This window comes from Hypanus sabinus, chromosome 15 (genome assembly GCF_030144855.1).
Source record: "Hypanus sabinus isolate sHypSab1 chromosome 15, sHypSab1.hap1, whole genome shotgun sequence".
Classification (NCBI taxonomy): domain Eukaryota; kingdom Metazoa; phylum Chordata; class Chondrichthyes; order Myliobatiformes; family Dasyatidae; genus Hypanus; species Hypanus sabinus.
In genome coordinates, this window is record NC_082720.1 from 90046294 (window position 1) to 90074235 (window position 27942).

General features: G+C 42.9%; 1 protein-coding gene across 4 annotated transcripts in view; it reads right to left on the reverse strand.

The window, feature by feature from the left end:
- rnf130 (ring finger protein 130) overlaps positions 1-27942 on the reverse strand; it is a 183483-nt gene that overhangs the window by 138028 nt on the left and 17513 nt on the right. For all 4 annotated transcript variants that reach the window (XM_059990701.1, XM_059990703.1, XM_059990702.1 and 1 more), the window contains exon 2: positions 6622-6869. In XM_059990701.1, coding sequence (XP_059846684.1) covers positions 6622-6869 — 248 coding nt within the window. The remainder of the gene's footprint in view (positions 1-6621; positions 6870-27942) is intronic.

The window sequence follows — 27942 nt, forward strand, 5'->3', positions numbered from 1 at the left end:
AAGCTTCTGATAAAGTCCCACATAGCAGATTAGTGGGCAAAATTAGGGCACATGGTATTGGGGGCAGAGTACTGACATGGATTGAAAATTGGCTGGCTGACAGGAAACAAAGAGTAGTGATTAACGGGTCCCTTTCGGAATGGCAGGCTGTGACCAGTGGGGTACCACAAGGTTTGGTGCTGGGACCGCAGCTGTTTACCAGGTTCATTTCCCAATACCAGATCAAGTACAGCCTCTCCTCTAGTTGGCCTATCTACATATTTTGTCAGGAAACGTTGCTGAACGCACCTAACAAACTCCACCCCATTTAAACCCCTTTGCTAAGGAGTTTCAAGCAATATTAGGAAAGTTAAAATCTCCCATCACAGCCACCTTATTATTATTGCATTCTATCTGCTCCTCAATATCCCTGTTACTATTGGAGGGTCTATAAAAAACACCCAGTAGAGTTATTGCCTCCTTCATGTTTCTGACTTCCACCCACACTGACTCAGTACACCATCCCTCCATGACTTTCTCCTTTTCTGCAACCATGACATTATCCCTGATTAGCAACATCATGCCCCCACCTCTTTTACCTCCCTCCCTGTCCTTTTTGAAACATCTAAAGCCTGGCACACTCAGCAGCCATTCCTGTTCCTGAGACATCCAAGTCTCTGTAATGGCCACAACATCATAGTTCCATGTTTTGATCCATGCTCTGTTCATCCACCTTGTCTGTGAAACATATAAAATTAAAATAGACACATCTCAAACCATCAGGCTGAGTGCATCTTTGCTCTAACATTTGCCTATTCTTCCTCACAAACTCTACAAGCTGTCTCTACTTGTGCTCCAACCTCCCTATCCTCTTGCCTCTTCACTTCAGTTCCCACACCCTGTAAATCTAGTTTAAACCCTTCCCACCAGGATATTGGTCTCCCTTCAGATTCAAGTGCAATCCACCCTTTTTGTATAGATCACATCTCCCCCAGAAGAGGTCACAATGATCCAAAAAGCAGGGGAATCCCTGCCCCCTTCTCTAATCCTTTGGCCACGCATTTATCCTCCACCTCATTCTATTCCTATCCTCACTGTTGCATGGCACTGGCAGCAATCCCAAGATTACTACCTTTGAGGTACTGCTTCTCAGCTTCCTTCCCAACTCCCTATATTCTGCTTTCAGGACCTCCATCCTTTTTCTACCAATGTCATTGGTACCAATATGTACCACGACCTCTGGCTGCTCACCCACCCATTTCAGGATATTGTGGACATGCTCAGAAACATCACAAACCCTGGCACTTGGGAGGCAAACTACCATCTTTGTTTCTTTTTCACACCCACAGATTCGCCTAGCTGTACCCCTAACTATAGAGTACCTTTTTACTGCTGCCATCCTCTTCCATTCCTTACCCTTATGAGCCACAGGGCCAGACTCAGTGCCAAAGGCTTCACCCAGTTAGGTTATTCCCCCCTCCCCCACAGCACTCAAAATGGAGTACTTAATTGTCAAGGGGGACAGCCACAGGGGTACTCTCCACTACCTGATGCCCTCCCTTCCCTCTCCTGACGGTCACCCCTCATAATTTTGCATATCTCTATTATAGGTAGGGATCTTAGTTGGTCAGTTGTAAATTATTTCTCTTGCTACTCAAAGCACCAGAGAATTTATACTCAGGAACTAAAGCAATTAATCTCCAAAGTTAATTCATAATATCTGAGAAAAAGTCCTAGATTCAAAATGCCACCTTGTTCATTAAAGCTCTTTGTCAGTGTCTTATGTATCAAATTTTCACCTAAAATGTCAAAAGCCCTTCTGCTTTGCACACCTTGGAAATAAATTATTCTTTAATATCATGTAACCCCCTGGGTCGCCTCAAGACTCGCTCAGCTCGTCTCGACTAGGGGGAGCAGCCTTCTGCCCCGCCAAACTGGGTAATCAGCTGGTGTGGATGCTGTGTGATGTCCCCGCCTCGCCCAAAAACAGACAGTACACCATAAGCGATTAAATGAGTACAATTTATAAAGGTTACTATAACTAAGTGATTAATAACGATACAGTATATATGAAGAGAAAAAATAAAGAAAAGGCGCCAAACTTATCAAAGTCCAAACCACTTCATGCACAACCGTTGGAGCTCAATTACTGAAGTCTTCTGGCCACCATTCGATCCCCTCCGAACTCCTCGAAGTGGTCAACCAAGCACTTCTAGCTTCATCCCCCCTCCTCGGAGTACCTCCAGGCCTCGGACCCCCGCCCAGCTTACAGCATTGCGTCCTCTCTCTCGACCCCCTCGCGCCGATCTGCCCAAAAGCCCGAAAAACAAAAGCTTACAGACTCAGAAGAAAGAACATTAATCCCCATTTGGTTTACAAAGGAATACAATTCTCCCAGCACTCTCTCGCAACAAAGAAACATTCCTGCTTTTAACAAAACAACAGTAACAAAGAAAAAAGAAGAAACCCCCTTTACACTCTCCCCCCACCAAATAAAAGTCATGTCCTCATGACTATTAAATAACTCGCCACCTTTCCTGCCAACACACCGTAACCCAAGCACAAACAGTGACATCTCCTCCCCACACAGTAAACCTCACGCCCTGTTCCTCAGGCGCTACTTAGGCCAACTATCTGGGAGTTCCCTAACCCTTCTGAGACCTCCGTACCCCCTCACCTAAACCCTTCAGGCTCGGACACAACTGGGGATACCTTGGGCCCACTACCAACTCCTCTCTCAACCTCTCACTCATGCCCCACACTGCACACAGCTAGCCCTCCCCGCTACACCTGACTCAATGGGAGAAGGGCCAAAGGACTTTTCCTCAATCGAGGGAAAGTCAGCAAAAGGCAGCATGTACCACACATCCAGCACATCATCTATCGAATCTGTATTCTTCCTCATTTCTGTGATCGGTAGCTGCTGTTTGATCTTTTCCAAACGGAATCACGTGGCCTGCACTACTCCCGCAGTCTCTTCAGCATCCTGTTCAGTATTCATTGCACTTCTCTCCAGCTTTTTCTTCCTCATGACTTCTTCCAGATCAACTTTCAGGTTTTGCACTTCATTTGAACTGTCGATGGTCATCCTCAGGTTCCCTTCAAGCTTCCGCATCTCTCTTCTGAGATTTGTCTGTAATTTCTTCACCTCTGCAAACTCCCCTCTCCGGGTTCTCAGTTTGCTATTACCCTTAGTCAGACAACTTTCTTCATTCTCTCCAACTTGTAAGTCTTCCGAATGGTTCCAGATCACTTTCTCCCGTCTCTCCGTCTTCATTTCAAACTTGATTCCATAGAGACAGTCACTCACGAGCTGTGACCTTCGCAAGCCCTGGCACGTGTCCAGAAAACACTTTAACTCGGTAGTTCTCAGCTGCTCCTGCAACGACCTCACTTCATATTCTCCTGAGGCAAATCCAAATACCAAGAGATCATCCACATACACCAAAACTCCAAACGCCTCCACATCCCCTATGGTCTTCCACCTGCCCCACAGGAAGGTTGCAAAGCCTCCAGATATGCCCTGTGGCATCTTTTCAGACCGGAAGACTCCTAGGGAATTTATAACGGCCGTCTTCTCCTTGTCGGCCTCACTCATCGGGATCTGGCAACATCCACTCCTCAGATCCAGCACCTTAAACCACTTCACACCACACAGACAGGCCATCGCCTCTTCGGCCCTCAGGGCCATATTCTGGTCACTGACAGTGCGCCTCTTCAGTGCAATATAATCCACACACACGCTGCCTACGTCTTCCATGGCTGTAGGGGCCAGTCGCCGCAACCTCTCTCTCTCCGAGGTGTCTTCAGCAGTCAACTCCCCTCCCTCGTGGTATTTTGCAGCGTCCACTAAGAGGGTCTCACCCTCAGATACTTCCCCCAGGCCGTCCCACCACTGGCTCGTTTGAATTCGGTATCGGCCCAATGCTGCTACACACATCCGCATAAGCAGCTCAAAACTCTGGGTGCATCGACAATGCCTCCAAACAGCGCTCACCCGCCTCCTCCGGGCAGGCCCCCAAGCGCACCAGCAGGATATTGGTTCTCTCCAAACAAAAACTCTGCCCGTCTCAACAGGGTCCGGACACATCAGCATTAACGATTCATGAACCTCAGTCTCCTCCACATTTGCCTCTAAGAACTCCATTTTCACTGACCAACAACCGTCGTCTGGATAATCACCGGCACTGGTACCCTGAATCTCCAGTGCCCTCAATGTTGTCAAGGGTAAATGCTTCCAATAACGGTTATAAGACAAACTGTACAGCAACTTAACCGGCGCCCCGGTGCCGAGGATGGCTTTAACTTGACTTCCATCCATCCGTAACAACACCTGTGCGCGTGGCCCCTTTAAGCCTTCAGGTATAGGGTCTGCTCCTTTCGGGAGTTCGTTGGTACATTGCTGGGAACGTGCTCCCCCAGAATCCCCAAGCCGTTTCCCCACTGGGCCTCCTCTAAGTTTCCCGACACCTCTCGAATCAACGGAACAACTGATCCCCTTGACAGATTCCCTTGGCACCACAAGCAATTTATCTGCCCCCCTAGGCAAAAAGGGATACCCTAAAAACTTCCCACCAATCTCCTGCCACGGATATGATAAGCCCCCCAGCTGCGGCATTTGACTTCCAGTCAAACCACATTCATTTTCCCACACTTTCCCAGAACTGGCAGCTGTCACTTTGAGGTAATTGCGCCCGACAGATCTAACAAAGTTACCAGCCTGCCTACTCAAACTTTCAACCCGTCCCTGTCGCTTTTCCTCAGCCAAGCACTGCCACTCACCCAACAACTGAGGGGTCTGCTCCGCCCACACCTCTGCCCCTTTAGGGCTGGACATTATTCCAACAACCGGGCGGAGCTCACCACTGTTGAAACATCCCAACCTGTCACTCCTCACTCTCCAAACAGTACGGACAACCCATGGTCCCACCACCATTTCGTCAGCGCTAGTCGGAACTCGAACAATGACCTCCAGGCTACCAACAGCAGCCACCCACCCAACACACACGCAGTGATAACCAGCAATCGCACCCCAGCTCTTCGCCGCAGACACAATTTAAAGAGGGTGATCACACAGCTTCCACAGAAATCAATCCCGGACGAGCACCTCACAATGTAACCCCCTGGGTTGCCTCAGACTCGCTCAGCTCATCTCGACTAGGGGGAGCAGCCTTCTGCCCCGCCAAACTGGGTAATCAGCTGATGTGGATGCTGTGTGATGTCCCCACCTCGCCCAAAAACAGACAGTACACCATAAGAGATTAAATGAGTACAATTTATAAAGGTTACTATAACTAAGTGATTAATAACGATACAATATATATGAAGAGAAAAAATAAAGAAAAGGCGCCAAACTTATCAAAGTCCAAACCACTTCGTGCACAACCGTTGGAACTCAATTACTGAAGTCTTCTGGCCACCATTCGATCCCCTCCGAACTCCTCGACTCGCAGCTCAGGACCCTCCGAAGTGGTCAACCAAGCACTTCTAACTTCATCCCCCCTCCTCGGAGTACCTCCGGGCCTCGGACCCCTGCTTGGGGTCCGATCCTCGCCCAGTTTACAGCATTGCTTCCTCTCTCTCGACCCCCTCGCGCCAATCTGCCCAAAAGCCCGTCAACAAAAGCTTACAGCCTCAGAAGAAAGAACATTAATCTCCATTTGGTTTACAAAGGAATACAATTCTCCCAGCACTCTCGCAACAAAGAAACATTCCTGCTTTTAACAAAACAAAGAAACCCTTTCCCAACAGTAACAAAGAAAAAAGAAACCCTCTTTACAATCAGATTATTTCAAATATTTATCATTGACTGAACATTTATTGAAAATTTACATTTTCTGATTTAACCTATGTTCTGTTCTTTGTTTTTACATTTCTCAGTTACTGAGAAATTAGATTCACATTTTACTTAATTCATATTTATTACTTAACAAGCCAACATTAAATCATCAAAATATATAAAGTGTCAACAAGATTATTATTTTTTTAAATAACTGGAAGATTGAGACAGACTTGCAAACAATATCAGGAATTTGGTCCCTGGAGTTACAGAATGATCAGAAATTCAACACTTTGGAGAACTAAACTGAACAGTTTGCAATTTTCAACTTTCATAAATACATGAAATGTTCCCCAATGCTATATTCTTCTGAGGAAAAAGGTTGATGGGCTCTTGATTAGTCGGGATGTCAAAGGTTACGGGGAGAAGGCAGGAGAATGGGGTTGAGAGGGATCAGCCACAATGAAATGGCACAACAGACATGATAGGCTGAGTGGCCTAATTCTGCTCCTATGTTTTATGGTCTTCCTCAAATGTCAACTCTATTTTTCTTTGTTTTCCTGCATTCAACTTCAAGCAAGCAACTTTTTTCATGTGCCTATCAAAATTCTTTTTACTTTGAACAAACTTCACTCAAGAACTTAATGTACCCAATGGCTTGGCCATCACAGATGTCTGTGGCAATGAATTCCACAGATTCAACACCCTGTAGCTAAAGAAATTCCTCCTCATCTCTGTTCTAAATGGATGTCCCTCTATTTTGAGTCTCAACAGACATTTGACAAAATTATTTTCAGTTTGCATTCTAGAATCACAATTAGCATTGAATGTATAACAAGTATTTACAATATCAAGCTACTGACCTGATTGCGCCCACGTAGGTTTGCATATCTGAATTTCTGGATGAAATAAAAGATCAGCCAAGCCAGTGATGTGATCATCAGTACAATAAAAGATATGGAGACGAAGACCAGAGAGCCACGGCTATACTTCGAAGAATGTGATGATCCAACTGCGATGGACATCAACACAGTGAAGTTTCTTTCCACATAGCGCAGAATCTCACGACCCCTCTGCTCAGAAATCATGATGGCCACTATGTTACCAGTTCCTGAAAGAAACAAAAATATTGCACTTAACCTCGAGACAGACCTACTGGATTTAAACTTCCAAACTGTCTGAAAGTTGAAGGATGTGGAGGGTGGAGAGTTAGGAAGGGGTAAACTGGTAATTGTGAAACATGTTTATATCTGGAAGAAAGCAGTGTTAAAGATTTGGTATTTCCATTTTATCCTGCAACTGTCCTCACATCCTCAGATACCTGATGTTTAAATAACTAATCAGGCACAGGGTCCAGTAGCATTTCAGATATTGTTTAACCTTCAATCACAGCATGCCTAGCATTCCCAACATTTCCTCTAGCCCAGCAAAAATAGATATCCAGTTTTCTACACAATTCAGAAGTCTGAGTTATTGAACCAGAGACACACATTTAAAGATTAGCTTTGTCACATGAACATCAAAACATATAGTTTCTTAATGTCCCCAATGCACCTGCCTCTACCAGTACCCCTAGCACCAACCATGCTGTATATTAAAAAAACTATCTCCGACATCCCTCCTATATTTTCCTATAATTACCTTAAAATTATGCCACCTGCTCCCACCCCACCCCATATTAGCCAGTTCTGCCCTGGGAAAAAGTCTCTGGCTATCCTCTGGATCTACGCCTCTTATCATCTTACACACCTCAATTAATTCACCTCTCATCCTCCTCCACTCTAAACAGAAAAGCCCTAGCTTACTCAACCTATCCTCATAAGACATGCTCTCTAATCCAGGCAGCATCCTGGTAAATCTTTTGGTGCATTCTCTGAAGTTTCCACATCCTTCCTATAATGAGATGATCAGAACTGAACACAATACTCCAAGTGTGGTTTAACCAAAGTTTTATAGAGCTGTAACATTACCTCATGGCTCTTGAACTTAACCCCCAACAAAGCATGGTTAATTATGGTTTAACCACCATATCAAGCTGTGCAGCAACTTTGAGGGATGTATGGTCGCAAATCCCAAGATCTCCAAGTTCCCTGTTTCCAGTGAATCATCAAATTCAATCTAAGGGGTCCCATGGTTTAGTGCGATGCTATTATAGCTCTGAGCGTTGGAGTTCAGAGCTCAATTCTAGGGTTCTCTGTAAGAAAGGTTGTACGTTCTTCCCGTTTGCTTGGGGTTTTCTGATAGTCCAAAGATGTACTGGTTAGTAGATTCGGCTGTGATTAGGCTCAGGTTTAATATGGTGAGTTGCTGGGCTGGAAGGGCCTGTTCTACACAGTCTCAGTAAGTAAACAAATAAATAAATAAATTCCACATGCCAATGATCTTTTTTTCACATACTTATTATCTTTCAAATCATAATCGGAACATTAAATAGGTATCTCATCAGTAGCGATAGCATCCTCTTTGCTCAAAATAATTATTTTTCAGCTCTTTAATGACAAATTACTATATTTATGTTTGATTTTATTTGCTCCTAAATAAAGCAGCTTTTATCAACATATAGGAGGCAGAATGAAAATCTGGCTGAATGGTACCATAAGAACAACCCCCTAACTCAAGGTCAGCAAGGCCAAGGAGCTGATTATTAACTTCAGGAGGAGGAAACCAGAGGTCCATAAGCCAGTCTTCATCAGAGGATCAGAGCTGGAGAGGGTCAACAACTTTAAATTCCTCGGTGTTAACATTTCAGAGGACTTTTCCTGGGCCATGCAAGTGCCATTATGAAGAAAGCACAGCAGCATCTCAACTTCTTTAGCAGCTTGAGAAGATTCAGCATGACATCTAAAATTTTGACAAACTTCTAGATATGTGCGGTAGAAAATCTATTGACTGGTCGCATCATGGCTTGGTATGGAAACACCAATGCCCTTGAATGGAAAATCCATTAAAAATTAATGGATATGGCCTGGTCCATCATGGGTAAATCCCTCTCCACCACTGAGCACACCTACACAGAACAATGTCACAGCAATGCCGCATCCATCGTCAAGGACCGCCACCATCCAGGCCATGCTCTCTTCTGACTGCTGCCATCAGGAAGATAGAACATAGAACAATACAGCACAGTACAGGCCCTTCAACCCTGCCTCCCATATAACCTTCCACCTTAAATTCCTCCATATAACTGTCTAGTAGTCTCTTAAATTTCAATTAGTGTATCTGCCTCCACTGACTCAGGCAGTGCATTCCACGCACCAACCACACTCTGAGTAAAAAAATCTTCCTCTAATATCCCCCTTGAACTTTCCTCCCCTTACCTTAAAGCCATGTCCTCTTGCAATGAGCAGTGGTGCCCTGGGGAAGAGGCGCTGACTGTCCACTATCTATTCCTCTTAATATCTTGTATACCTCTATCATGTCTCCTCTCATCCTCCTTCTCTCCAGAGAGTAAAGAGCTAGCTCCCTTATTCTCTGATCATAATCCATACTCTCTAAACCAGGCAGCATCTTGGTAAATCTCCTCTGTACCCTTTCCAATGCTTCCACATCCTTCCTATAGTGACGCGACCAGAACTGGACACAGTACTCCAAGTGTGGCCTAACCAGAGTTTTATCGAGCTGCATCATTACCCCGCAACTCTCAAAACTCTTTCCCTCGACTTATGAAAGCTAACACTCTATAAGCTTTCTTAACTACCCTATATACCTGTGAAGCAACTTTCAGGGATCTGTGGACATGTACCCACCAGATCCCTCTGCTCCTCCACACTACCAAGTATCCTACTATTTACTTTGTACTCTGCCTTGAAGTTTGTCCTTCCAAAGTGTACCACCTCACACTTCTTTGGGTTGAACTCCATCTGCCACTTCTCAGCCCACTTCTGCATCCTATCAATGTCTCCCTGCAATCTTAGACAATCCTCAACACTATTCACAACACCACCAACCTTTGTGTCATCTGCAAACTTGCCAACCCACCCTTCTACCCCCAAATCCAGGTCATTAATAAAAATCATGAAAAGCAGAGGTCCCAGAACCGATCCTTGTGGGACACCACTAGTCACAACCCTCCAATCCGAATGTACTCCATCCACCACGACCCACTGCTTTCTGCAGGCAAGCCAATTCTGAATCCACTTGGCCAAACTTCCCTGGATCCTATGCCTTTTGACTTTCTGAATAAGCCTATCGTGTGGTACCTTGTCAAATGGTACAGAAGCCTCAGGATTCACACCATCAGATTCAGGAAAGTTATTACCCTTTAACCATTAGGCTCTTGAACCAGTGGGGATAACTTCACTTGCCCCATCACTGAACTGTTCCCACAATCTATGGACTCATTTTCAAGGACTCTTCATCTCATGTTTTTGATATTTATTGCTTATTTATTTATTACCTTTTTTTGTATTTATTGTCAGTTTTTTGACTTTTGCACACTGATTGGATGCACAGTTGGTGTGGTCTTTCATTGATTCTATTATAATTACCATGCCATTATAGAGTTATTGAGTTTGCCCAGATTATATGTGGTGAGATAAATGTACTTTGATAATAAATTTACTTTGAACTTTGATTTACCAGACAACAATGATTCCCACTCTCTAGTCTGCTTCAGAGAGGACAACTCTCAGTTCGCATGACAAAGTGTTAGAGAAGTCCTGTCACAACACTTTCTGTAGATTCCTCCAAATCTTTGTCAGGATGATGATGATGATAACAACAACAACAACAACAACTACTTTAATCATAACGCCATTCTCATACAGATGATATAGTTAAAGAGCTTTACAATGGGATAAAAGCTCAAGTATGAAAATAAAACAAAAATATGGTGGTGTGGGGCCTGAAGCTGCCATAGTTCCTTCCTGATGACAGCAATCAGAAGAGGGCATGGCCTGCGTGGTTGGGGATGCTGATGATGGATGTTACTTTCCTGTGACAGCGCTCTGTGTAGATGTGCTCAATGGTGGGGATGGCTTTACCCCAATGAAATAGACTCTATCCACAACTTTTTGTAGGATTTTCCATTCAAGGACATTGCTGTTCAAGAGCTTAATATTAGACCTGAATCCTTGATCTTTATGTATTCTTTTCTTCAGATGACCAAAGACTATGGTGACCCATGATGGAGTGTATTAACTATCAGCGGTACAATGGAAACTGTGAGCAGTTTCAAATTCCTGGGAGTGCACATAACACACAACATCTCACGGTCCCAGAACACATCCTATGCAATCAGGAAACCTCACCAATGCTCACTTTCTGAGGAGACTTAAGACAGCTGGATTCTGTACATCTATACTACCCAACATGGCAGGAGGCAAAGAGTGGGAATAAAGGGAGCCTTTTCTGGTTGACCGACAGTGACCAGAGATGTTCCATAGGTGTTGGGACGATTTCTTTTTATGTTATATGTCAATTAATTGGATGATGACATTGATGGCTTTGTGGCTAAGTTTACAGATGACAGGAGAATAGATGGAGGGGCAGGCAGTGTTGAGGAAGCAGGGACTTAGACATTAGGAGAATGGGCAAAGAAATGGCAGATGGAATACAGTGTCAGGAAGTGTATGGCCATGCACTTTGGTAGAAAGAACAAAAGCGTAGACTATTTTCTAACCAGGGAGAAAATTCAAAAATCGAGATGGAAAGGGAATTGGGAGTCCTCATGCAGAATTTCCTAAAGGTTAACTTGCATGTTGAGTTGATGGTGAGGAAGGTAAATGCAATGTTAGCATTCATTTCCAGAAGACTAGAATATAAAAGCAAGAATGTAATGCTGAGGCTTCACAAAGCACTGGTGAGGTCTCACTTGCAATATTGTGAGCAGCTTTGACTCCAACATCTTCCCAACCACTGAAGTCAGGTTAACTGGTCTATAATTTCCTTCCTGCAGTCTACCTCCATTCTTAAAGAGTGGAGTGACAATTCCAATTTTTCAGTCCTCTGGAACCATGCCAGAGCCCAATGATTCTTGAAAGATCATTATTAATGCCTCCACAATCTTGACTGCTACCTGTATCAGAAGCCTAGGGTGCAGTTCATCTGATCTGGATGATTTATGCACCTTTAGGTCTCAGTTTTTTGAGCACCTTCTCCCTTGTAATAGTAACTGCACTCACTTCTCTTCCCTCACACCCTTCAACACCTGGTACACTGCTCATGTCTTCCACAGTGAAGATTGTATCAAAATACTCATTTAGTTCATCTGCCATCTCCTTGACCCGTTATTATTTCTCTGGTCTTATTTTCCGGCAGTCCTACATCCACTCTCAACTCTCTTTTTACATACTTAAAAAATCTTTTTCTATCCACCTTGATATCATTTGCTAGCTTGCTTTCAGATTTCATCTTTTCCCTCCTAATGATTCTTTTAGTTCTTTCTGTAGGTTTTTAAAAACTTCCCAATTCTCTATGTTACTACTAATTTTTGCTTGGTTGTATGCCCTCTCTTTTGCTTTTATATTAGTTTCGACTTCCTTTGACAGCCATGGTTGTACTATTTTGGCATTTAAGTATTTCTTTGTTTTTGGAATACATCTACCCTGCACCTTCCTCATTTTCTCCCCAGAAACTCAAGCCATTGCTGCTCTGCTGTCATCTCTGTCAGCATCTCTTTCCAGTTTACTTTGGCCATCTCCTCTCTCATACCGCTGTAATTTCCTTTACTCCACTGAAATACTGCTACATCAGACTTTACTATCTCCCTCTCAAATTTCAAATTGAACTCAATCATATTGTGATTACTGCCTCCTAAAGGTTCCTTAACCTTGAACACCCTAATCGCCTACAGTTCATTACATAACACCCAATCCAGTATAGCTGATCCCATAGTAGGCTCAATGACAAATTGCTCTAAACACGCACCTCACAGACATTCAAAAAACTCTCTCTCTTGAGATTCATTACCAAGCTGACTTTTCCAATCTATCTGCATGCTAAAGTCTCCCATCCATTATAACCTGTGGTCCACATCCCAGCTACTACTTGGAGGCCAGTATATAACTGCCATCAGTGTCTTTTTACCCTTGCAGTTCTTAACCCAACCCACAACATCTTCCAATCCTATGTCACATCTTTCTAATGATTTGATGCCATTCTTTACCACTAGTGCCATGCCACCCCTTGTGCCTGCGTCTTATTCCTTCGATACAATGTGTGACCCTTGGACATTCAGTTCCCAATTACAACCATTTTTCAGCTACGATTCACTGTTGGGCACAACATCGTACTGGGCAAACTGTAAAAGTGCAACAAGATAATCCACCTTATTTCTTATATTCTGTGCATTGAGATATAACACGTTGAATAATGTATGTGCTACCATTTTTGATTCTGCATCCCTAATGCACAGATGGCTGCAACTATGTCCTATCACCTGCCTGCCCTTCCTGATAGTCCGACTGCACACTACCTTTGCTTTTTTACCATCCATCCTATCCCGAGACCTTACATTCCGGTTCCCATCCTCCTGCTCAGTTAACTTAAACCCTCCCCAACATCTCTAACAAACCTGCCTGCGAGAATATTGGTCCCCCTCAGGTTCAGGTGCAACCAGTCCCTTTTGAACAGGTCATACTTCCCCCAGTGATCTGAATGATACAAGAACCTCAAGTCCTACCACCTGCACCAGCTTCTCAGCCACGCATTTATTTGCCAAAACATGCTGTTCCTATCCTCACTGCACATGGCATAGATAGCAATCCAGAAATTACTTAACGTGGAAGTTGGGTTGTTGATTAGCCAGAGTGTTAAAGGTTAAGGGGAGAAAGCAGGAAAATGGGGTTGAGAGGGAAAATCAATCAGCCACGATGAAATGGCAGAGCAGATTCAATGGCCCGAATAGCCCAATTCTGATCCCATCTCTAGTGTACAGATCACAATGTAACACAAACAAAATGGAAACCAAGTTTTGATGGGAACCAAATTTGAGAAAGCTCTCCATCTTTTTAAGCTTTTATGAGATGGTTGATGCCATCATCTTAACTTTTCTTGAAATTGTCTTGTGAAGTTCATTTGTATTTTGACAAACAGAATCCATGCAGTGACTCGGAAATCAGAAGAGACGGCCAAGAAGGACTCTAGTGATTATTCAAGTTCAGTTTATTGTCATTCAAATGTACACATCTATGCCACCAAACAAAACAACATTCCTCTAGACCGGGGGTTGGCAACCCGCGGCTCCGGAGCCACATGTGGCTCTTTTACGTCTGTGCTGTGGCTCCCTGTTGCTTTGGGAAATAATTGGTCAGTATTTAATTAAAATGTATTTTATGTTAGTTTGTTAGTTTTTGAAATGTAATTCTAAATTTGAAGATTATGGTGATCTTGTACAATCTAAATAAGACGTTGTGGCGACCCATTTCCTGACACATCCGAACCGGCTCACAATTAGCCAGCGTTCAGGCTAAGGGAGATAGCCTACGGGGGTTTGTGAGTACATGACTTTTGCAGCATCCGCGCCCATGGGGGGCGGGTTGAGGGAGGCTTAAAAGCAAGGCTGTTTAGTTTGAATAAAGCTATCTTTGACTGCAGTTTACTGACTGCGTGTAGCACACCGCTACAACGTGTTTTTATCGCTGGCTGTCCAGAGGGGAGGTGCTGAAACGCTTTGTCGCGTGTCTGGAAGAAGTGAAAACTTTCCTGGGCAGCAAAGGGCCCACCCTTCCTGAGCTGGAACAGCCAGAGTGGCTGGAAAAGCTACACTTCATGGTAGACATGACAGCGCACCTGAACACGCTGAACACAGCTCTTCAGGGGTAAGGACGTACAGCCCTGCACATGCTGGAGGATGTTTTGGCATTCGAGCGCAAGTTGACAGTGCTTGCCAGAGATTTACAGAAAGGCACATTGTCTCACTTCCCCAATTTGAGAGAGTTCAAACAAGGTCACGACATGATAAATTCGGAGTATTTACATTCTGCAATCATTGCAATGCAAACATCGTTTGGGAAACGCTTCTGTGAGTTCAGAGAGGAAAAAAACACATTATCCTTCCCGGTCACTCCCCTAAGCATCGATCCATCCCTACTGAATACGACTGCATTGTCAGGTGTGAGTCAACCTGACCAAGTATGATAAATATTTTAATTGCCTATTATTTTACGTATATTCATATGTTTTCATTGTTCAGTGAAATAGTCCTTTTATTTTTCAGGTTGACAGCTGGCTGACGTTATTTTTGGTTTGCTGCTGGCGGCAAATTTAAGTTTGGCGTTTTTCATAAATACAAGAAGGACTCAAATAGACGTTGAGTATTTTACTTAAAAGTAACCTTCAACCCAACGTCTTTTTTTCGGAGTTCAAAATGTTTTTGTTGCATGCAGAAATGTAATTTCGTTTTCTCTGCAGGAGTTCATCAATTTCATAAATGCAACACATTATAGTTTGTTTATACATAGCATAAAGGCAAAACAAAACGTTGTATGCAGTGTTATTTCATTTTAAATGTCAAACGGGTTTTGCGGCTCCCAGTGTTTTCTTTTCTGTGGGAAACGGGTCCAAGTGGCTCTTTCAGTGGTAAAGGTTGCTGACCCCTGCTCTAGACTGAGTTGTACAACACAGTACAGGTAACTCACACACATAACATAAAGTAATATTACCACAACTAAATTAATAATAAAATGCATATATGACACAAGCTAAAAAGTGAAGAACAGAACACTACTGGTGCTTCATGTCTAATGAGACATAGGTGGTGGCCTGGGGAAAAAAGCTGTTTCCCATCCTAACAGTTCTTGTCCTAATGCTATTATACTTCCTGCATTATATACGATGCCACACATTGGTTCAGAAACATCTCAAGACCTTACCTCTGGAATTCTTTTGGTTAGTCTTTCCAAAACAACAGTCAATTCTGTTTGCTAGATGAAGGTTCATGGATGATGTACATGGCTTTAACTTGGAGGCACGATTGTTCTGAAGCAGAACAAAAAAGACTTGCAATCCAAGAATATCTATGCCTTACATTTCTATACAAGCCATCTTCTCAGATGGTTCCTTGTTGCCCTTAATCTTTTCATAAGAATTCAATCTAACAGTATTCAGCATGAGGAAAATGCAAAGAGAAATTCTGCTTAATCTAAAACTTTTTCAAATAAACAAAAAATGCATATTACTGGGACTCTTACTATTCCATGAAATATTTTCAAGCCAGGATTTGCATACACAGATCCTGCTGAAATGTAATCTTTACAATTTTCTTCCATGGCTATTGAAGCACTGAACCCAAAGGAATTTCCCAATATTTAACATTCTAGATTTTTCAGATTTCCACACTTGCCTGTGGCTTCTGTACTTTAATCAGTTTTATAAAACTCTGGTTAGGCTACATCTGGAGTATTGCATTCAATTCTGATCGCCCCATTATAGGAAGGATATAGAGGCTTTGGAGAGGCTGCAGAAGTATTTCATCAAAGTGCTGTCTGGATTAGAGGGCACATGCTCAAAGGAGAGGTTGGACAAACTTGAATTGTTGTCTCTGGAGCAATGTAGGCTGAGGTCTATAGGATGAGAGACAGAGTAGACAGCCAGCATCTTTCTCCCCCGGTTGAATGTCTAATGCCATAGGGCACGCATTTAAGGTGAGGGCCAGGGTAAGTTTAAAAGAGATGTATGGGGCAAGTTTTTATTAAAAGTAATGGGTGCCTGGACTGTGCTGTCAGGGATGGTGAAGAAGGCAGATATGAGACAGGTGTTCAAAAACCCCTTAGGTAGTCAGAAAGCATTGGCTTAGTTAGGCATTTGATAACTAAAGTAGTTTGGCACAACAACGTTCTTTGTTATTGCTGAAGAATCTGGGAAAAGACAATTGCAGCATTTTGTTTGTTTGCTTGTTAATTAATTAATTAGGGTGTGAACAACCTAACATTCAATGATACTAAGACCAAGGAATTGAATGTGGACTTCAGGAGATAAAAGTCGAGAGAATAAACACCAGTCCTCATTGAGGGATCAGAAGTGAAAAGGGTGCACGGTTTCAGGTTCCTGGGTCTCAACATCTCTGAAGATCTGATCTGGTCCCAACATATTGATATAATTATAAAGAAGGCATGACAGCAGCTATATTGCATTAGGAGTTTTGAGGAAATTTGGCACATTACCAAAGGCACTCGCATATTTCAACAGATGTACAATGGAGAGCATTCTGATTGATTGCATTCTGATCTGATTGATCTGGTATGGAGGCTTCAAAGCACAGGATCATAAAAAAATGCATTAAGTTGTAAACTCAATCAGCTCTGTCATGGGCATTAGCCTCCCCAGCATCAAGGCCATCTTCAAAAGACAATGCTTTAAAAAGACAGCATTCAACATAAAGGACCCCCAATCACCCATGACATACCCTCTTCTCATTGCTACCATCAAGGTGGCGGTACAGGAGCTCAATGACACACACTCAACACTTCAGGAAGAACTTCATCCCCACCACCATCAGATTTCCAAATGGACAATGAACCCATGAACACTTCCTCAGTATTTTTCCCCTTTTGTTTGCACTACTTATTTAACTCTTTTTAAATATATACTGTACTTACTGTAATTTATTGTTTTTGTTACTGTGATTTACAATGTACTGCTGCTGCAAAACAAATTTCACAACAAATGCTGGCAATATTAAACCTGACGTTGATTATTGCCCAGGTTAACTATGCTGGACCTGTACACCAATATATAGTACAGAACCATCACTACACAAGTCAACATTGGAGGTTGCTAGTTTTGAGTTTATAGTCATTTCTTAATGTACAGCACCTTTCTAATGGCCGCCTACACCAGTCATTTTTAGTTTAACCACAGGGTCATGAATAACAATGAACCGTGTCATTTATATCTACAAATCAGTGTCAGATTTAGCCCATGACTTATTTACTGTGTTACACCTGCTGGTGTTTGAGGCAGCAATGAAGGTTCTCCATCGCTGTCTGTCCATACTGCCACACACAGATGCAGAGGGATTAATTATTTCTGTTTTATTTGACCAGTCACTGTTGCTAGCCCTAAACTGAAGCCCGGAACCTGGAGAGCTGCTCTTAGTCCGGTCTTTATACCCTTTAACTTTTATTTGACCAGTCACAGTTGCTAGCCCTGAACTGAAGCCCAGAACCAGGAGAGCCAATCTTAGTCCAGTCTCTACCCTTTCACTTTTTTGGCATGGGTGATGCTACCAAAAGCCAAAGCACAAAACCCTGACTTCGGCCAGCATAGCTCTCTGGGTCATTGAGGCACGCAAGCCTCAAAACCCTAAAAGGTTGTGATCTTTTTGGATGATTTAGCTCATGACTAATCCAGAAATCATCAAAATAGAGTTGCACAAACACAAGAAAATCTGCAGATACTGGAAATCCAGACCAACACACTCAAAATGCTGGAGGAATTCAGCAGGCCAGGCAGCATCAATGGAGAAGAGTAAGCAGTCGACGTTTCAGGCCTTCGTCATCCTGCTTACTCTTTTCCATAGATGTTACCTGGCCTCTTGAGTTCCTCCAGCATTTTGTGTGCTGCTTTGGAGTGGCACAAACAATGTTTAGTTACACTATTGAAGCTATTGCTGTTCAACCAGAGAAATACAATACAGGGAGATAAAATTTTACCCTAAACCCTGGGCTGGATTGTCAAGTTGCAGAGTCCCTTTTATACTTCCATTAGTGGAAAGTGGAAAAAAAAAGTAGCAGTTGGAAATTAGCAGTGAATCAAACTGATGAAAATACTTGGCCAGTAAAGAACAGAGGAAGAAACAGTTAACATTTTAGGCCATTAACCTTGCATCAAAACAAGGGAAAGTCAGAAATAAAAGATATTTCAAGCTGCACAGAGAGGGAAAGGGATGAAGAGGATGTCTGCCAACACCAAGAGACAGTGGATGATATAAATAGTGATAATAACAACACAGAGCAGATGGGACTTGTTCCCAGCTGATCTATCTGGTGGAGGAATAAACAAAGATGAATGAAAACAGAGGAGAGAACAACACAGCGTTGAGATGGTAATAACTCACTGCAGATATGGGAAATCTGAAGTCACAGAGTATGCTGGTAAAACTCAGCCCTTTATGCAGCATCTACAGATACAAAATAAACCCAGTTATAGGGTGATGACCCTTCATCAGAAATGGCCTCAATCACAAACAACAGAAAAATTGGCAGATGCTAGAAATCCAAGCAACACATACAAAATGCTGGAGGAACTCAGCAGGCCAGGTAGCATCTACGGAAAAGAGTACAGTTGATGTTTCAGATGAAGACATTTTGGCCAGACAGGAGAAAAAAAAAAGATGAGGAGTAGATTTAAAAGGTAGAGGAGGGGGAGACAGAAACACAAGGTGATAGGTGAAACTGGGAGGGGGAACGGATGAAATAAAGAGCTGAGAAGTTGATTGGTGAAAGGTATAGGGCTGGAGAAGGGGGAGTCTGAAAGGAGAGAACAGAAGGCCATGGAATAAAGAAAAGGTGGGAGGAGCACCAGATGGAGGCGATGGGCAGGCAAGGAGATGAGATGACAGATGGAAAAGGGGGTGGGGAATGGTGAAGGAGAGGTGGGGGCAATACCGGAATTTCGAGAAATCGATGTTCGTGTCAAAAGGTTGGAGGTTGTTCCTCAACCTGAGAGTGTACTTTTTTTTTCCATAGATGCTGCCTGGCCTGCCGAGTTCCTTTGGCCCAACCTGAGCATACTGACCAAGATGCCTACCAAAGCAATTTGTCTGCATTTTCACCAATTGCTTTTAAACCTGCCTTATCCATATTCCTGTTCAAATGTCATATAAATCTGCAACTGTACAGAGCCTGTGGCAGCTTGTTTCGGCCAACTTTGACTTTACTCTGTTCCCTAGATGAGTTCCTCCAGCATTTTGTATGTGTTGATCAGAAGTGGCCTGTTCTAACACAAACTGCAAGGACTGATGTTCTGAAAATATTGTGTTCCTGAGCATTAGAAATGCAGTTCATTCCAATGTTAGGCTTGGTTAGAGTAGTTTACGAGGTCAAAAACAGATTTGAAGGGGAAAGGAACAGAAAGGTATATTAGGCAACCTGAGATTAAGATTAACTTGAAGGGAAATAAACATCGATCTCTCTCCTACCACTCATTCCGGCGACCATGACAAGAGCTACACCTGCCCTACACCTTTTCCCTCACCTCAATTCACAGCCCCGAACAGTCCTCCCAGGTGAGGTGAAATTTTACCTGTGAGTCTGTCAGTCTTTTATTGTATCCAATGCTCCTGATGCTGCCTCCTCTATAGTCGGTGAGACCCAGCTCAGAGTGGGGTACTGCTTCGCCACACAGGCAGGATCTTCTGGTGGTTACCCATCTCAATTTGACTTCCCACTGCTCCTCATTGAGGCCAAACTCAGGTTAGAGAAGCAACACCTCATATTCTGACTGGGTAGTCTCCAACCTGATGGTATAAACATCAATTTCTTTTAACTTCCAATCATCATTCCCCTCAGTTCTTCGTCACTCCCTCACTTCTCCTTTTCCATTCCCCATTCTGGCTCCCCTCTTACTCCTTCTCACCTGTCCATCACTTCCCTCTGGTTCCCCTACCCCCTTCCCTTTATTGCATGGCTCACTCTCCTTTCTAACTAAATTCCTCCTTCTTCAGCACATTACCTCTTCCAACTATCCACTCCCAGCTTCTTACTTCATCCCATCTCACCCACCTTCCCCCCACCGTGTCTCACCTATCACCTGCCAAATGTACTCCTCCCACTCCCTGCCTTCTTATTCTGACCTCTTCCCCTTTCCTTTCCAGTCCTGATGAAGGGTCTCAGCTTGAAGTGTAAACTGTTTATTCCTCTCATAGATGCTGCCTGGCTTGCTGATTTCCTCCAGCATTTTGTGTGTGTTCTCAAGATTTCCAGTATCCACAGAATCTCTTGTGGTTATGCTTTACCTTGGGCATGTTCTCTGTTTTATGAAGACTTATAATTTCCTAAAATAATGTAACTTGCATTATGGGTCACATATTTTAAGTCAATTTGAGGTAGAGTTAAATATTTTCTCATGGACTGATTTCACTATTTTGAGTAGTTTGACAACTGTGAAATCTAATACTTGGCACAGCAATGTTAGATCAGCACAGTGGCAGAGACCAGAGCTGTGATTGTTTTCTGGTTGATGGAGATAAGAGTATAACATCATTCACAGGCATGGTATCCAGAGAAAAAGGAAGTTAAGTAAAGAGATGAATAATCAATAGGTCTGACATTATCTGTTGAAAAGGAAGCTGTTAAGTGGATCAGATTATCTGATCATCTCCAATGGTACCTCTCTCCTTCCTGTGAAGGTGTAGGAGTTACAACACTTACTCATGTATCTCTTTCTTTTCCCACCATCCAGTGACTCCAAACATTTTTGCAGATGAATCACGAACTTTTTCCAATGTAATATCCATTCATTGCTCACAATGTAGTGTGAAACTAAGCACTTTCATTCAATTTAAAAGGTTAACTTTAGGGACACAGGACTTTCTGCAGATGACAGAAACCCAAAGAAATTTGTGCAAAACTACAGTTTAGGGCATTGGAATTCAGAGTTTAATCCCACCATCCTCTGAAGGAGTCTCTGTATATTCTCCCTGTGGAATGCATGGGGTTTCTTCCAGTCGTCTGGTTTCCTCCCATAGTCCAAAAGACATACCGGGTAGGTTAACTGGTCAGTGTAATTGTCCCGTGATTGGGCTAGGGTTAAATCAGGGTTGTCAGCGGTTGCTGGGCAGTGAGTCTCAAAGGGTTGCAAGAGTGTATTCCATGCCGTATCTCTAAATACTTGGAGGAACTCAGCAAATCAGGCAGCATCTATGGAAAGGAGTAAACAATTGATGTTTCGGGCTGAGATCCTTCATCAAGACTGGAAAGGAAGCAGGAAAAAGCCAGAATAGGGTGGAGAGGAAGGAGCACAAGCTGGCAGGTGACAGGTATCAAGAATGGGGAATGGAGCCCCTCTTCCTTCCCTTTACTGCATGGTGCACTGTCCCTTTTTTAGATTCCTTCTTCTTCAGCCCTTTATCTCTTCCACCTATCCCCTTCTGGGTTCTTATTCATCTTCCTCTCTCTCAGCAACCCACACTTCCCCCTCACCTGATCTCACCTATCACCTTGTTCTCCTACTTCTCCCCCCCACCTTATTCTGTTTTCCCCTTCCTTTCCCGTCTTGATGAAAGGTTTCAGACCGAAACATTGACTGTTTATTCCCCTCCATATATGCTGCTGAGTTCCTCCAGTATTTTGTGTGTTGGCCAAGGTAAAACACGCCGTTGAATAAATATCCTGCATGCCAGTAAGGCATAACAGTCAGCAGCAAAGTGAATAAGCTTCATGCTGACCAGGAACTATACTTCTATAAAAACTTAGTGACCCCTGTAGCAAGAATTTCCCTTTTAAAATGTCTGCCTGCAGCTTTTAGCTAAGTATTCAAAGGTATGCCTATATTCTAACAGTTGCAATGGCAGTAACATAATGAAGGATCCCATTCTCCCCGCTCCCAAACTTTCTGTCCTACTCCCAACAGGGAGGAGGCTACGTAGTATCCACGCCAGGGCCATCTGACTCAAAAACAGTTACTTTCCCCAAGCAGTAATACTGATCAAAACCTCCACCCACTAACCTACCCTTCCACATCCCCAACCACCACTACTTTATCATTTCCTGTCAGTCACCTTAGGTACAGACACTCCTGTGCCTAGTGTCACTTTATGGACATACAATCAATGCATACAAGCTATCATATGTATTTATATTTATTGTGTATTTTATCCTGTGTTCTTTATCTTATTGTGTTTTTTGTGCTGCATCAGATCTGGAGTAACAATTATTTTGTTCTCCTTTAAATGTTTACTGGAAATATCATTAAACAATCTTAGAGTCATAGAATCATAGAAAAGTACAGCACAGAAACAGGCCCTTCCACCCGATCTAGTCCCTAACCATTTGAACTGCCCACTCTATTCTCCTGCACCAGAACAAAGAGCCTCTGAACCCCTACCATCCATGTACTATCCAAACTTCTCTTAAACATTGATTCAAGACTCATGCAAGCTTGCTTTCAGATATATGAAAATCCAATGATTAAAAGGATGTTAAGTAACATTTTAAACATTGCACGGAGACTAGAACATTCGTAAGTGTGTGTTGGAAACATTTTGACAAGATTTTGTATCAGTATTGCACTAGATATTAAGGCTTGATCTTTGAATCTCTGTCTGCTTTTGAGGAGAGAATGCTGCCGAGGTAGGGAAAGTGGTCTACATTTTCAAGGAAAATGGCAGGTTGGATAGTGGCTGATTTTAACCTGTGTTTTTTTTTCAAGACAGGACCCAGGTCCTATGTGCCTTTTCAAAGGCATTCAGGATATATTGGAGCTTCAAAGATTCATTTATTATCAAAGTATATAACTCTGAAATTCTTCTCCAGTTAGCTATGAAACCAAGAAAGAAAAGAACAGCAGCATGATTATCAACCCAACCCCCAAAGCTCTCCTTCCAGCACAAAAAAGGAACAAGCACATTGACCCCCAAATCCCCCCCCCCCGCACACAAAAAAAATTAGAACGATTGGGTGAAAAAGACAGAATATAAAACAATATGACTGAAAAAAAGACTGTAGTCCTAGTGCATATCCAAAACATAGAAAACTTGGGTAACATTATCCAGGCACAGCAGTAGCCCTTTCCCTCTGCAGCAGTACAGCACTCCTACCAGCAATCAAAAGCTAGTCTCTCTCCTCTCTGGCAGCAAATCCATCTCACCAGTAATCAAAAGGCAGGCAGCTGGCGCTCACCTTCCACATTTGCCTTGATGTTTCAATCTCCCTCATCGCCTTTACAGGTGAACAATGGAATCGAACAACAGCTTGTGCCTTGTCCTGCAGCCTTCTCCCCGCAAGGTTTGCGCATACTGCCTCTGCCTCCCGGAATCCTCTCAGGGACTACAGAGCGTTGGAACATCCAAATGATCTCCAAATTCTAAATCACAGACTCCAATAATTCCAGAATCACATTCAATACAAAAAATAAACATAAAAGATGTGAAATATATGGTTTCATGACCTATCAAGAAGATGTCAACCAAAGGAGCATTGTGCACAGGTGGCAGCTGGACCAGAAGGTCTTCTTCAGAGTGTGCTGCGATGGCATTGTCACCCACATACTGACACTCCATGATAGTGGTGGTACTGACCTCGTTCTTGGCCTTGAACTGGTTCAGGTTGAAAAGCCTGCTGGCCATTCTATACATGATTGGGATTCCCTGTGGCAGCCCTTGGTCATTGAGGTGAAAGATGTCAGCAATCAAGATGGCAAATACGCTGAGTGCAATGATACAGCCCTGTTTGACTCCTGTCCTGACAGTGAAGGATTCTGATTCTGCTGAGCACTGTGGCTGACATGCCACCATACAGCAGCCTCAGTATTCGTAAGTTCTTGTCAGGGCATCAATGCCTTGATAGTATACGCCTTAGATGATCTCTTTTTGGGGGTTATCATTGTGCACAACAGTTGTTTAGCACAAGTGTTACTTACAATGTAACAGCCTAGACCTGAATTCTGTCTATACCCATGTCTGAGCTGCTGCTTATTTGAAGAACAAAAATGTTCGGCAAACTATTTACTCTTCTGAAAGCCCTTATTTACACAGACACTGTTTACAACATCTTTTGGAATGAGATTACAGTGTTTTAAAGAAAAATCTTTCTGGATTCTGGTGGATTCTTCTAGTTATGGCCTAAGCAGTGCTTAAAATTAATGAGTGTATGAGAGAGTTTCTAGGGAGGTGGAGATTGGGATTAATGGAATAGCTCTGAGAACTGACATAGATTCAGTGAGTCAACTAAAACTGCCAAAAGAGTAAATGATTTGCTGAGTACTATGTTACCTCAAATAAGGAGCAATTGATGCTTGCATGCAACAAGACCTGGGCATGGACAGCTTTCAGGCAGAGACTGAGAAGCAGCAAATAACACCTGAGCTAAACAAGTGCTGTGCTAAAACATTCCCTGAGAAACAACCTGGGCGCCTCAGCCCTTGCCACACCATCAGGCACCTCACAATCTTTAATTATGCACAAACTATTATAACAGAAAATATAGAAGATACTGAATAGGTCAGGCAGCATCTATGGAGAGGTAAACAGAGGTAATGAACCACCAAACATATCAAGACCCATGTTGTACTGTCTCAGTACTTTTATATTTGTATGCTGTAACACTTCTTAATTTGCAGTTGTTTTGTAAGTAACACTATTCTTTGCATTTCTGGTTAGATGCTATCTGTATTTCATTGGCTTTGTATTTGTACTTGGCACAATGACAATAAAGTTGAATCTAATCTTTCCGAATATTTCAATTCATTATTTAAATAACCTTTGCCAAAAAGATTTAACAATAGAGTCTATATTGGAAATTACTCAGATGTTTTAGACAATAGACAGTAGGTGCAGGAGTAGGCCATTTGGCCCTTTGAGCCAGCACCACCATTCACTGTGATCATGGGTGATCATACACAATTTTATTCACTTCCCTTTGGCGCCCCAATATTTTCACAACTGAGATTACTTACCAACACAACAGCATGTGTTCAAGAGTCAGTACTTCAGGAAGGAAGCATTCACCACGAAGGAGCCTCACCATCCGAGACATCCCTTCTTCTCATTGCTACCATCAAGGAAGAGATACAGGAGCCTAAAGACCCGCTTTGGAGCCTGAACCCAAAGTGATTCATGAATAACTTTTTCTCTGCTATCATATTTCTGAACAGTCTGTGAACCTATGACCACAATTATTCCATTTTTTTGCACTATTTTGTAACTTACAGTAATTTACGTCTTTACTTTGTACTGTTGCTGCATAACAAAAGTCACATCATTCAAGTCAGTGATTATAAACACACTCCCAATGTGCACAGGCAATATGTGAAATAGAATCAAACATAAGTGATGCTATTTCACATATTGGACATGAAAATAAACAAAATACCTCAAAGGCCAGATACATGGAACTAAACTGGAAGACGCAAACACGAGGAAATCTGCAGATGCTGGAAATTCAAGCAACACACACAAAATGCTGGTGGAATGCAGCAGGCCAGGCAACATCTATAGGAAAAAGTACAGTCGACATTTCGGGCTGAGACACTTTGTTAGGACTAACAGAAAGAAGAGATAGTAAAAGATTTGAAAGTGGGAGGGAGAAGGGGAGATCCGAAATGATAGAAGACAGGAGGGAGAGGGGTGAAGCTAAGAGCTCAAAAGTAGATTGGAAAAAGGGATACAGAGCTCTTTGTATGTTTCAAGCTTTTCTCATCTTTTCTCTTCTCAATTTGGCTCACATAGGATCCACAGTGACTTGTGAAATTGGGTTCAAAATTGTCTTGATCACAGAAGACAAAAGGTGGTGATAGAGGGGTGCTTTTCTTACTGGAGGTCTGTGACTAGTGTTTTCTGTGGGGAACACTGTTGGATCTTCTGTTCGTTATATTAATGGTTTGGTTGAAAACTTAGGTTTAAGGTGGTGCTACTGAAGATGGTCGACAGCTTACTGGTGGTTCATAAAGGAAAAATACAACTAAATACCTTATTAATAACAGTTTTCTGTGGAAAATTGTGGCAAACTATCATTGCACACAATAAAGAGGCAAGTGAAGGCAAAGCTGACTCAAGAGTTAAGGCGAGACAATGTGATACAAAGTCGGAGCGTGGTTGGAGGAAGTGGCCAAAGCAAGGCAAGTTTGAGACAGAGTCAGAGTCGAAGACCAGAATTGGAGTGAGTTAAGTGGAGAAAAATTGGAGCAAAGAAGTTTTGGAGCTCATCCACCTAACCGGTTGTGAGGTTGGATTGATCTAAGCACCGGGCTAATTTGGAAAGGGCAGGTATGGCCCGGAACTGGGCAGCAGGGTCCAGGCCCAAAGTGTATCAATGCAGTCAGGTCCTAGTGCGGGGGATGACTTGGTATTTGGACAATTTAAATGCTGGGCCAGATGGACTGAAAAGGGAGGGTGCCAGGACCGGAGGTGAGGGTCTCTTCATGGTGCTGAGGCTGAGTCCTACTCTGGCTTTATGACAATTTGCCCCACTCTGTGATAAACTGAGGCTGAAGTTACGGGCCTGCACCAGGAGGAAATCACCTGTGGACTCACTTTAATTCCGAATGCTGTTGCTTGCTTTTATTGTTCATTTTATTTTTTTTCTCCTCTCTCTGCACGTTGGGCATTGGTCTTCTTTTAATTGGGTTCTTTCGGGTTTTTTGCTTTGTAGTTGCCTGTAAGCAGAGAATCTCAAGGTTGTATAATTTATACATACCTTGATAATAAATGTACTTTGAATCTTTGAATTTGAGGTGGGCTGATTAATAACTTTGTAGACAAAATGAAGATAGATCACATAGTGAGAAAGGTTATCAGCAGGGCCAGCTAGAGGTACGAGTGAAAAAAATAGCAGATGGAGTTTAAACCAGACAAGTGCAAGGAGTCGCATTTTGGGAAGCGAAGTAAAAGGAATTTTGTTTTTTTGAGATACAGCACCGTAACTGGCCCTTCTGGTCCAACAAGCCTGACATTGTGTTTATCTTTGGAATACGGGAGGATACAAGAGCAGCTGGAAGAAACCCACATGGTACATGCAACAAATGTCAGGACCCTTAAGGACACTGATGTACAGAGGGATTTGGGGGTGCAAAAGGCCTAAGCTCCCCAAAAGTGGCAACACAATTAAGTAGGGTGGGAAAGAAACCACATGACATCAGGGCATTAGGAATAAAAGTTGCAGCAGCACAAGATTTGTTCAGCCACATTTAGAGTGCGTATTATGTGCAGTTCTGGTTGTTGCATTATAGGAAGGATGTGGGAGGCTTTGGAGAGGGTGTAGGAGAAGCTTCAGGACGTTGCCTGCGTTGGAGTGTGTTAGCTATAAGGAGAGATTGGACAAACCTTGATTGTTTTCTCTGGAGTGTAAAGCGTAACCCAAGATAGGTATATAAACTGATCAAAAGGTACAGAAAAGGTCAATAGAATACAGAACATACAGCACATGAACAGGCCCTCAGCCCACCATGTCTGTGTTGCAAATCAGCCATCACATAGTCATATCCCTCCATTCTCTGCTTTTTCTGGTGTCTATCTAAAACGCAATATTGAGCATGTTTTCAGCACCTCCAATGGCTGTGCCTTCCAGGAATCCATCACTCGCTACATT